The sequence below is a fragment of the Trematomus bernacchii genome, unplaced genomic scaffold (assembly GCF_902827165.1).
Source record: "Trematomus bernacchii unplaced genomic scaffold, fTreBer1.1, whole genome shotgun sequence".
Classification (NCBI taxonomy): Eukaryota; Metazoa; Chordata; class Actinopteri; order Perciformes; family Nototheniidae; genus Trematomus; species Trematomus bernacchii.
The window spans coordinates 3,266,658-3,279,646 of NW_022987821.1; the positions used below are offsets into that span (position 1 = coordinate 3,266,658).

General features: G+C 39.7%; 1 protein-coding gene across 1 annotated transcript in view; it reads left to right on the forward strand.

The window, feature by feature from the left end:
• Nucleotides 1-5,670: 5,670 nt before the first annotated feature.
• The window catches only part of LOC117499211 (aryl hydrocarbon receptor-like), a 37,861-nt gene continuing 30,542 nt past the window's right edge, over nucleotides 5,671-12,989 (forward strand). The window contains exon 1 of the mRNA XM_034151587.1: nucleotides 5,671-6,088. Within this exon, the coding sequence (XP_034007478.1) occupies nucleotides 6,030-6,088 (59 nt within the window). The 5' untranslated portion in view covers nucleotides 5,671-6,029. The remainder of the gene's footprint in view (nucleotides 6,089-12,989) is intronic.

Sequence of the window (12,989 nt, forward strand, 5' to 3'; positions counted from 1 at the left end):
GAGGGAAATGTTATCAGCTGCAAGTGGATGCAACGTTCATCTTCTTTGCATGCTAATCATAATCTCTACCGTTTCAAGTAAACCTCCAGCATTATGTTGTCACCTTTTGCATCTTAATACACTTAATACTGCTGACAACTAGTTTTGTTGCATTTCCACATTCACTCACAATGTTAACCATGTGTTTTAAACCCCATAGAAGACAGGGTGGCGGCATGCTAACATTAGCCATTAGCAGCATGCTAACACTCACTAATTAACAGTAAACATGTGGTGCAGCTGATTAAGAGATGCTCATAAATCAAAGAATTGGATAAATGTTGACCTGGTTTTTGCCGCTAAATAAGAGTAAAGAGAGCATTAAAGTTATTTTATTTTGAAAGGACGCTGAGTGTCTGTAGATAATTGATCACATCTCCTGAAAGATCATGTTCGAGCCTTTGAATAAAACGTAATCCAAACAAAGAAACACACAGCCGTGACATTTCGATGCAGCTGTAAGAGGCGATAATACAAAACATGACGTCTAATACCACAGGTATTTCTTTAAGGATTATGGCACCTTTTTTCATAAAGCTGTCAACTTCTGCAGCCTAATCCTGTAAACAGGGACTGAGCTAAAGGTCATGAGAACATGATATATGACACAGGTCTGTGAGAAACACACCATTATTGGAGTTTGTACTTTGAAAACGGATTAAAAAGACACTTTCTTGGAGTAAAATAGGTGGAATAATGTGATTTACTGAATTATTAAGTTTTACACAAGAAAAATGTGATTATCTCACTTTAACAGGCTTACTTTTTAAATAAAATACCACATTTTAAGGCTGTGTTTGGATCATTTCTGCAGTGTTAACACCTTATTTTGACTGTTAACCTCGCAATGGCTGTAACAAAATATTACTTGCACAAAAATGTTCGTAAAACATCAGTACAAATGATGGATTTTTGACACAAAGAGCTATCAAATCCATGCTCTTAGCCTGTTCAGTTGAGTTTGATTTTCCCTTGAGTGAAACTGGGATAGCAGGCAGCTGTTTCCCGTGGCAAACACATGGTGAAAGCATCTTATAAACAACAATAAAACCACAGTAAATAAACTATAAAGGCACAATAAAACAAGCCACAAACTGCCACAAGACACAGATACAACTTATACTGGAACAAACCCAGATTTCCTGCTCAAATGCCTCGTAAAGGTGTGAGAATCCATCATTAACCTGCAAATGAATCTAAATAATTGCAGTTAATTCAGTAAATGAGAGTCTGATTCCTTAATTGCAGTTTAAACGTCACACTGGGCCAGGAACGAGCGGTTTAACGTAACCTAACTCATTCTGGTGAGTGACTTTGGAGAATAGGAATAAAACACTCTTTTTGTGTTGTGCTAATAAAGCAACTTTTAGCTTCTGTTTGAGATTCAAACTCACTTTTTGGAGCAAAACTAAACCCTTTTTTCTTAATTTCTGCACATTTTGAACGTGTTAAACCCTCTCTTTCTTCGAAACCCTCTCAAATTGAACAATAATGCACCTCAAGCCTAACACATTATAAGATACTATTGACAACGCGTGGTGCTAAATTGAGTCTAATAAACTCTCCACAAACAAAGTGTCCTATGTGGCGCTCAGTAATTAGCATGTAGGGGCCTTTCCATTAGAGGCTTTATTTAAAGGGGCCCTATTGTGCTTTTTGGGGATTTTCCCTTCTCTTAGTATTGGTGGAGAACTATAATAAAAGCATGTTGAACCAGTAATGAAAAGCATTTTTACTTCCTATCCACATTTTGGTACAAACTAACCGCTGAAAATCCCCATTTTATGCCAACATCTGCCACCGATTTACCAGAACACGCCTGTCCCGGATATTAACCGGCGCTGCAGCCCGCTGAGTGTCCTCCGTCTGCCTCACCACTAACCAGAGCTGCAGGAGGAACGCCGGTTCGAGCCCCGCCTGACCCGGAGGACCTGACGTGGAAAATAACAAGACTGCAGCAGGCCTGTAATTTTGAGAGGCTGCAACCTTTTAATCATATCTTGATCTACATCCTTTATCCCTGCGACGGATGCTAATTTGAGACCTCGTATGTCTGAGAGCTCTCGACCTGGTCGCTGTACCGTTTCATATTTTGGAGAAGAGGAGGAACAGGCGGAAACGTACCATCTGAGAGACAAAAACATGTTGTTTTTATGAGACAATCTGCATGAAATGTTCCAAGAAGCAGCTGATATACACTTCATGATAAAAAATATGCAGCTTTACCGGCCTCCTCTCTTTGTTTTACAGTCTTTCTGCCAGATTGTTGAACCTGCTGCAGAGATGTGCTCCAAGAGAGAAACAAAAACCAGTCATTTTGTAGATTTTCCATGTACAGTTTCCAGTGCAGCTTATCTCCAGGTAAAGGGTTCTGTTTGTCCCCTGTTGCTTCACTCTGCGTTTACTGGTAGAATGATGAAACGGCCAAGGTGCATGTACATATTTATCCAAAGCTCGGGTAATTTGGCAGTCAGTCCCCGTGTCCTCCTACGCTCTGTCAGGGAGAGGAGAACCAGCTTTAGCAGGGTCATAAGTTTGAAATATTCCTGTATTGTTCATTGTATTCTTTGTCGGCGTGATATATTACCATGTTTTTGTTTTCGGTGAGCTACTTGCTGCAGCACGCCAGGAACCAAATCTATGAAACTGAAAGGCACACAACTTCGACGTCAGGGAGAAATAAGTCGATATTTGTCATCCAACATCTGACTGGTTGTAAAGTAAACTGGAGTTTTTTTCATTTGTGACTTCTCTTCATGAGGGTTCAAGTTGTGTAAGGCGCTGCCGACTTCCAAAATCCCTGTTGTAAATAATACGAAGTGTCAAGCATCAGGATTCTTCTGCATGGAAATTATGACGAGACGTTGTTATTTGGAGTTTGAAGTTCAGAACAATTGGTTCATGGCTGCTTTCTCATTATATTTCACCTACAAAGAGGCAGAAATACACCAAAGATATGTTGATGAAGACACTCTTTAAATTAGTAACAAATTCAAGGTGACATATTCTGCTCGTTTTCAGGTTCATATTTGTGCTGTGTGCCTCTACTGTGACATGCTTTAATGTTCAAAAAGGTCTTTATTTTTCTCATACTGCCTGTGCTGCAGCACCTCTACTCACCCTCTGTCTGAAACCAGAGCCCAGTCTGCTCTGCGATTGGTCAACCGCTTGGAGATGTCCCGCCCCTTATCACGTACAATGTGTTGGAGCGCTAGCTAACCAAATACAAAGGAATCTTATATAAAGCCATTATTTTATTCTTCCCTTGTGATTAAATATACTTCTCATTTGTGCATGCTTTGCGTATACAACTGTGCAGAGGGGGAACTGTTAGCTGCATGTTGCCATGGCAGGACGTTTTGTTTATCACTCAACACGGCAGTTAAATCAACAGCTATCTGCGATGTGCCACCCTCTGGCCTTATTAAAATGCAACCTTTGTTTAAATACACTCTGATTGAATACACCGTCTCTCCTTCCTTTTCTTTACGAGGCTTTTCACAGAGCTCTTTCTGTCTGCAGCGTCCTCTGAGCTGCTTGATTGTGAGGAGGATGACAGTTTGATTTAGGCCTGCAAAGCTTTAATTTAATATCTCTGTGATCTGGAGATTGCTAATGGAGCCGAGCAGTGGTTGCTCTTAATTGAGACATTCACAGAATGATTTACAGCAGGCAGTTTAAAACCAATGATAGTGAAGTCTGACAGCAGGATTATGAATGTGTTGCAGGGACTCACAGAGGGGGCATAAGAAGCCAGTTGCTCCTCATCATTAGCAAGCCATGACTAAACTGCACCGCTGTATAATCTCTGGCGGAGCTGGAAACATGCTGCAGAGCTGCGGTGACTTTCCACTGCACCACCGCAGGCCGCGCTGCGTTTTACTGCGACATGCAGAGGTGGCATTTACACAGCAGTAAACACGCTGCCAAACTCTGACGACGACTCGTGAACTCTCTGCTCCGCCATGTCTAAAAGCTCTTCGGTCAAACATGCTGCATGCAGGAAGGGCCTTTCTAGCAACCCTTCAGGCACTTTGCTCAACAAGTGCTTCAAGTTAATGCTTTTTAGTAGTTATTTAACAAATCCTAAGGAAGGTTTGCATGTGTTTACTGTGAATAAATGTAACAAATCCTTGGTTCAACATTTTCCAAAGTAAAAATAACTTATTGTACTTCCGATGATGCCACAACAACAAAGATCTGCAGCATTTAAAGGTTTTGTTTTTACAGAAATGTAATGAAAACCTAATGTATAGACCGACTGTATATTTTAAAAGAAAAAAGTTGTCTTCAAAATGGTCTCGTGACCCATCATGAAGCTTTGGTGACCTCTTAGGGGTCTCAAGCCACATATTTGTAACCAGTGCTCTAGTGCAGTGGTTCCCAAACGGTGTGCCGCGGCACAAGATTCGGTTCTCTACTCTGGTTTACATGAAGAACAACAGGAGGTCACGGCTCTCTGTTGAACAGGACTTGAGAGTGGCCCTCTCCTCAGTGCCACCAAGGATTAAAAAAATCTGCGCGCCCCGACAGGCACATGTATCTCACTAATTTGTAAATCGGCAAAATATTTACAATAGCACATGTTTCAATGCTGATTGCTGAAATGTTACATTTATAATTTGTAGTTCAGGCCCATAGACAGTGCAGCTTCCTTGCATTGACAGTTCTCTGTGCTGAATTTCTGCTGAGTCTTTGACTCATTTTTAATTTTGTGACCTGTCTGGTTTAAATGAGTGTGTTGCTGCTTTGATGAAGCCTAATTTGATAAAGTTTCAAATTTAATTTCTGAAATATTCCGTTAATAAATATTTCATGAGTAATATAGTTGTCTTTGTCACATTTTATTTGGCATTAGTAAATAATTATGCACATTTACAGATATTTTACATGATATGAGTGATAACACGTGTTATAAGGGCTATTTTGCACAATAGGTGTGCCTTGAGATTTTTACTTGTCCTTTGGTGTGCCTTGGGCACAAAAAGTTTGGGAACCACTGCTCTAGTGTACACTATTCATCATTTTATTAATGTATTTATTACATTTGCTAAATGAACCGTAATATTTGTTATTTTAAATAGATGAATTAATTATGCAGTTTACTTTCTTCGTTTAATTGAAAGTTCAACTATGCATTATTTTTTATAAATAATAATTATTTTTGTTACATTTATAAAAAATATAAATGTTTTAATTGTATCCTTATAATTATTATAATTATTATTTCATTAGAATTTGATTGTGGTTTTTTATTTAAAAAATGATATTAACAATACATTTTGCATGCAAATGAAAATGTATTAATACATCAATTATTGTAACTCTAGTGTAATATGATAGGTTAGAAAATAAATTCCCTCTTAAGGTCTCCTGGTAGAGATGCAGTCCTCCAGTTCCTCCTCCTCTGTGTGGTTAGTCTCAGTTGGCCCACATTTGGTCCACCTTAAATATTTCTGCTCGCGCAAAGGTGTCACTCACTCACACACACACACACACACGCACACGCACACGCACACACGCAAACACACACACACACACACACACACACACACGCACACGCACACGCACACACAATCGGCTACGGGAGCGCGCGCCAGCAGCCCTGTCAAATCACACTGGCGGTGACGCGCAGGCGGAGGACTTACATAAAAATCCTCTGGGGACTTTTTTTTAATTTAACGTTCAAAAGTCACGGTATTTGCGGTAAATCGGAGTGGATATACATAAAGCGACAGAGGATGAAAAGTCGTGATAGTTAGCGGACGTTTTCTGGGAGTTTGGAGCACATAAAGTGCGTAGAGGGACGTTTTCTAAACGAACCAAGCGACGACGTAAAGGGGATTTTACGTCTCATTTTTCATACTTTTTATTATTTTGGTCGTTTTTGTTGTTTGAGGGATGTGAATCTACCGAGTTGTACCGGTAACTTGTTCCTAAAAACCCGGGATAAAGCCACTTTTCATTTACCTTACTTTGTTGAACTCACCATGCTGGCGAACACGTCGCTTTACGCTGCAAAGAAACGGAAGAAGCCAGTGCAGAAAATGTAAGTAAACAAGCATAAAACTGTAAAAACTGTGTAATACTCCTATAGTTATTCATATAATATTACAGAGTGTGTATTGGGTACATAAAAAGCTTGTGCACAATGCTTTTATTGTACTTTCTATATGCCTCTAACACCCCTGTAGGCACTGGTCTGGTGACCCATTGTACTGCGTACTGTACTTTTACTGTAATATTTTAGAAATATTATACTACTCATGCTTCTTTTCAGGATTTAAAACATATTTAAATATACTATTTCCACACCACATCACGCATTAATGACTTTTTGATGATTTTATTGCATTAAAATAATATTTTATGTATTTTTCTTATTCTTTTTTAAGATAAATAGTTTTTTTTTTTACTGAGTTACAGCTGTGCAAACACCTCCAGAGGAGTGTGCATTACAGCCTGAGTTACATGGTAATAAGAGTTCATGCAGTAGGTCATAAGTTGCACTCAGTGTTTGCAATAGTAGCCACATTGTCCTGGATCTATAAAGACCATAAAGTGTGTTTTCCCGGCTGTGGTTGTGTAATGCTGGGTGCTGAAGTCCAACAGCACTGCAGCATGGAACATAAAGAAAACTGTTGCTGCAGAATGATTAAAAATCTAATCATAACACCTGATGCAGCAAGGCTTCCCAAGACTCATGTGTGCACATTTTATAAAACTCTTTTGACTTATTTATTTTCCTTCCTTTCTGCGAATGGCATTTTGAGTTGTTTTTTGTTTGACTGTTGGCTGGGAGGAAAACCCCACATCAGTATAAATCATAATGCTACCTCCTTTTGAGTCTATTTCTCTTAAAGCGGATGCATATTCAAATTGCATCTTTGAGAAACACAATATGAGAATATGGCAGGGTTTTATGTGCAGTAGGAACATGCTTTTTGCATAATATGGAAGCCCATTGGACTACATTTTATTTATAATGTGTATAACAATGCTCAAATGGTTCTGTAAGGAGTCTTTGTACCTTTAATTGTGATTTCTTAGTTCCTCAGGACCTTTTTAAGGATCTCTAAGGAACTTCATTTTGTCAGGCAGTGTTTTTTACAGGAGCAAATGGGGCAGTGGTTCATTTCTGCACCAAAATGTGATCTGATAAGTGGCTGTATACTTTGGGACTTTAAGGTACTATAAAGAACGTTTGCCTGATCACTAACTACAGACTGTGATGACCCCAGATGGACAGTCTGCTTAGTGCAAGACTAAACATGCCTCAAATAAATACATTTAAAATAGACTCTTCCTGTTGTTTTGGGTGCTTTCAAAACTCACATTTTGTCATGGCTTTGGTTTCATTTAATTGCAAGAAAAACACTTTTTGACCTATTAACAGGAAGTAAACCAAACCACAGATTACTATCCAAAGATAGTGCACCGAATATGATAAACAACGTTTGACAAACTGGAGGAGAAAAGATCTCTGCGAAGTAGAACGTGGCATACAGTACATTTCAAACACTAAAGAAAAGAACCTCAAAAGTGTACTTGAGTAAATATACTTAGTTACTTCCACCACTGGAAATATATATTGTACACGCCTCTCGCAAGTAATTTGTTTTATATTTGATCCGCTTCTGCACCCGAAAACCTAACCGCACAGAAAAGAAAAACAAACCAGAACTATCAACTTAGCATTTTGTCCTAAAATAACACTTTAAGCACCGTTACCATTCATTTAAGGTTCTTTACATTTTAGGGATATTCCTGAATGCAACATGCTTGACAATCCCCTTAAACACCCATCACAGTGCTTTAAATAACATGCTTGGAGAAGTCATGGAATGCAACATGCTTTAATAATTCTTTAATTTGTATGTAGTGTCTCCACTGGGACATGTCTCCATGCTTTAATGTTCAAAAAGCTCTTTATTTGTCTCATACTGCCTGTGCTGCAGCACCTCTTTTCACCCTCTGTCTGAAACCAGAGCCCAGTCTGCTCTGATTGGTCAGCTGGCCGGCTCTGTTGAGATTGGTCAACCGCTTAGAGATGTCCCGCCCCTTAGCCTATCACGTACAATGTGTTGGAGATCTAGCCAATTGAAGTGTGAGGCTTACATAGTGATGTCACTATGTTCTGAAAGTAAACAATGGAGTCCAATGGAGGCGTTTCAGGTAGGGGGGGGATTTTAGCCTTTGCAGACCATTTACTTAACACCCATAATAGTGCTTTAATAACATTTGTGGGCATGTCATTGAATGCAACATGCTTGAATCGCTCATTAACACCCATCTTATTGCTGTAAAGACATTTTTCTTGCTAAAGTGGGTTTTCCCGTTAATGCAAAGACCATTTCAGAGATGCTCTTGAATGCAACACGCTTGAATAGTTCCTATTTAGACATTTCTGACGAGCACCATGCTGAATAGGGTTTTCCCGGTGCTGTAAGGAGCCTTTTCAGACCATAGGAGCTGCTCTCTGTGAGCTTCCCAGGTTGTGACTCCTGCCTTTTACGAGCCAGACGGCAGTGTTAACGGCTCGCACAGAACCGCAGGCCCGGGGTCAGAACCCTGTCAGAACCGTGGTTTGAGTGTGTGTGTGGTACTACCTGCATTAATCATAATCAGGACGTGGAGCGAGAGGCTCTCACGCAATGTTTCCACGAGGGAGGAGGGAGGGAGGAGGATGGCGTAATCTGAGCCTCGCTGTGTGTTTTTCCTCCTCCTCCTCCTCCTCCTCCTCCGCTGCCACAACATACTTTTTCCTGTCTTTCCTTCCGTGTCTCTGGGTGTTTTTTTGGGGGGTTGTTTCTTTCCTCCCTCCCTCAACACAAATTAACATAGTTCAATGTCACGCAAACGCTTACATAACTCTCCCAAGTTGCTCTCGGTTTATCTTTCGTTTCTTTTTCCTTGTTTAGGAAATGGTGAGTAAGTGTGTGAGAGAGGAGGCGTCACAGCAGTGTGTCCCCAGGCGCTTTACCTGTATGTTTACACTGTAGAAGTAGAACATTTACATGTATGGTGATTTTTCTTAGTCTGTGAAAAAGTTATGAAACAACAAGTATGCAGACTCCATTTCATCACTTTAATGCAAAGTACTTGAACAATCCAAGTAATATTTCAATCAGGAGAGACTGTTTTGATGTGAGAATACATATTTATTGCAGAGATACACAAATGAATGTAATGGTGATTTTGGCGATTAGGCCCCGTTGTGCAGGAAGTATCATTCGGGAGGGTAGAACCGATCCGATGAAACCCCCCTGGGGTCTAGACACTGGTGGTGGTGAATGGATAGTTGTGTTCGGTCTGAAGGGGAGGGGTTTAGCTTGACCCTGGATTCAGAGGGACGGGAGGTGAAAAGGGGGTGGAGGAGGGTTGCGTAGAGTCACCTGAAATGACAACTGTCAGAGAGGGGAGAGCAGACTTAAAAGGTTTGGCAGAGCGCTATGATAGGCTCTTGGGAATAGAGCGAAGTGATTGGTTAACCTGGAGAGTGACGTTCGTATAAACAGTGGATAAGAAGAGTTAGAGAATATATAAAGAGCGAAAAGTAGGACCCCCATATTAAACACGTCTTCTTTAGGCATTAAAGTATTTCTGAAAGAGCCTTTAATCTACATTTCTCCGTCTTTTAGACCATGTTTCTTAGCCTGGCTGCAGGGATTTTCTCAAGTTCAATTCCCACAAGAGCTTAAGGGATGGATCTAGCTCAAGAAAATAAATACAAAAATAGATTACAAGCCATAAAAAATGTGCGAAGTGTGGATTCACTGTACCAAATCAACCAAGTTGTACATTTCCCTGCAGTGGGAAGTACTTCTGATTCGGATTCTGAAAATAAATTACCAAATGCAATCATTTAGAAAGAGGCTCAAGACAAAAGGGGAAACAACCCGATGCTAAGATATTAATCTAAATGAATGCAATGAAGGGTTTTGCTGAGAAGTCATGCTGAAGAGCAGCTGTTTCTCTTATGACTGACATGTGACAGACATCAGATTCACTTCCCAGACGTTACGACATCAGTAAACATCAGAAAAACAGTGATGTTGATTTTATGCTTTTATTTCGGAGGTTTCCACTTCCTGTGTTTTGGTAGTCTGTGGTGATTGATGAGGATGTCAAATCAATAACCTTTTATTTCAAGTAAACATAATGGAAAAATATATAAGAATGAATAAAACATCAACATTTTGTATCATATTTTGTATATGACTTGGCCAAATAGACTATAGCCTTATAGACTGATTGTCTACATACTTTTCCTGGAGCTCTTATGCCTTTCAAGTCCCATAATTGCTCTTAACTATCTTAACTGTCATCAGTCCAAAGTCCACAGAGTATCATCATTTATGTCTTTATGTAATTCTCAAACTGTCAAAATGTTAATTACGATGTTTTATGGGGCAGTAACTCACGCACCGCTATTGTTTGTGAAGTAGAATGAGAAATTGTTGTTGGCACGAACCAGCAAGTTTAGTATTCATTTGATTCAAACGGGATCAAATGAATGTAAATCAACAGTTTGTTGGCATTGAGTTCATCAAGTTTAGAATATTGGCAGCTCTAATCCCAAAATGTTGGCTCTGAGTATCTGTTATCGACTTTTTGGACTGATATCGACCGATCTTTACACCTGAATGTTCATCTGGATATGAAAAGAAGCACAGGTAAAATATAAACATGTTAAAAATGAATATAACTTTAGGCATTAAAATGATCAAATATAGAGTATACGCAGCTTTTATCCTTAAATATCTACTCTGGTATCGCCTATTCTTGCCTGATTCGGCCTCCACGCTGTATCATACCTCCAGCAGCAGACGCCAACATCGTATTTAGTTTCTTTTGTTCTGCAAAGGTGTCGTTGCCCGGTTCTAGACAAAGTGCCTTTGTGTAAACGCAGGGGATTGTTGTTTTTTTTCGAGTCCAACACAAAAAAAAACCCACACACACACACACACACATATACACACACACACACACAGAGACACACGCAGATCTGTGAGATAACGGAGAAGCAACAACACTGGCCGCTCATTGTTCTTGCAGGGAGTTGTGCCGTCAGGAATGCAGCGATAGATATCATCTCCTCGATCCCAGATAGGTCGTGTTCTGCGGTATTATTGGAAGCAGATGTCTTATTTACAGGAGAGGAGGGTTTAACGTTTTACACATTTATGTTACACTTACAGCGCTGCACCGACGTCATGCTTTTTACAGTGTAACGGATTTAAAGTGTGAAATCACACATCTGCCGATAACCAGAGTTAGATTACTGTGAGCTGCACATTTGTTTCTGAACACTGGTTGGGATTTTTTGTCTGAATTTGATATATTTTACAGTACAGTTCTGGCCTGGTAAATATATTTTTAGAGGCTTTGTGAAATATCCTGTGAAACTTTACATCTGCTGAAAGATTTCTTGTTTTTACCAGCATTAAATCAGCCAACTCGTACATAAAACCCTACATTTAAACCCTTTGAACTGTTTTTTTATATTCCTGCTTATTATGTTGAATTTAAATTAAACTTGTTGATTTGATTGACCTAATCTTTATTTATTTATTCGTTCAAATGCAAATTATTTCCTCACTCTTGTTGCCAGTAACTCAGAAGTTGGTCAATGTTTTCTGCAACTTCAGGCGGTACATTGTGTAACAGGGAGGTAACTGTGAGTTGGTTAAAGGGTCACATTGCATAGAAAGCATGCAGCTATGCAGGTACACACACACACACACACACACACACACACACACACACACACACACACATACACACACACATACACACACACACATACACACAGAGAGCGACGTGATTGGCCTCACCTGACCTACAGTCCCCGGCGGAGGCAGAACATCTGAAGCTGATTTAAGTGGCAGAGCAGCAGACGTGCAGCTGCACTGTGGGAGACCGACCTGAGGTCACAGGTTAAATTCCCACAACAACCACACACTCTGCTGAAGTGCTCTTGAGCAAGAAACCAAAAACCTATCTGCTGAGATTCTTTGAAAGCTTAAAGAGTCCCTTTTGCTTTTCGAGGGTTTCTCTTCCCTGTAGTGTGTTCTATAGGTTTGTGTGCATGTAAATGGCCTGCAAAGGCTAAAATCCCAAAGTTCCGGAACATGGTGACATCACTATGGAACACTGAACTCAATATTTAGTTGAAGAAAGCTGCAGACATTTTACATTGTTTGCCTCATGTTGCAAAAAGTGCTTCGAGGTGAAAGAGCGCCTTCTGTTTGTTTGTTGATTTGTTGATTGTCATGTGAACAACAGTGTGTCAACTTTAGACTTATTGTGGAGGAAGTCAGGCTCATCATGATCCGGAAACGTCAGTATGTTCTCTTCAGGGGGAAAGAAGAAGTATCGCCGACTTGTGATAACAATAACCAAGAAAAACTTGTTTCTATTCTGATATTTTCTCCGATGACCTGAACTGACTCTCCATTGTTCTCTGTGCTGAGTTGGATTGAATTCAAAGTGAAATTTGATTATCTAGAAAAAAAGTTATTTCTGAGAAGCCATAAATGTTTTCTTTGCTGATTTGGACATAAATGGGAACACATACTGATTATCTGTTATCATGATTTAAGAAAGTCCCTCTTTTCTAAAGAGATCAGATACTGTGGTTTAACTGTATGAATGTAAAAATCCCCGAAATTACCCCAAAGGCATCCAAACTTTGGTTAACACAGCCACAACTTTCCCAGAAAGACACAAAAGGTGACAGTTATTCTCTGCAATATAAAAAGCTATTAATGGTGAGAAATTGTGTTTTTAATGCTTCCAATTAATTTCTGTTAATACTTGTGTTTAGTGCCTCTACTGTGACAGGAGAGACCATGTACACATAAGACACTACAGGAAAGAGAAAACTAAATAATAATGCCTACCTAATTCCAGATTTGAGCTAAAGCATGCTTCCAAAGAGCAGCTTA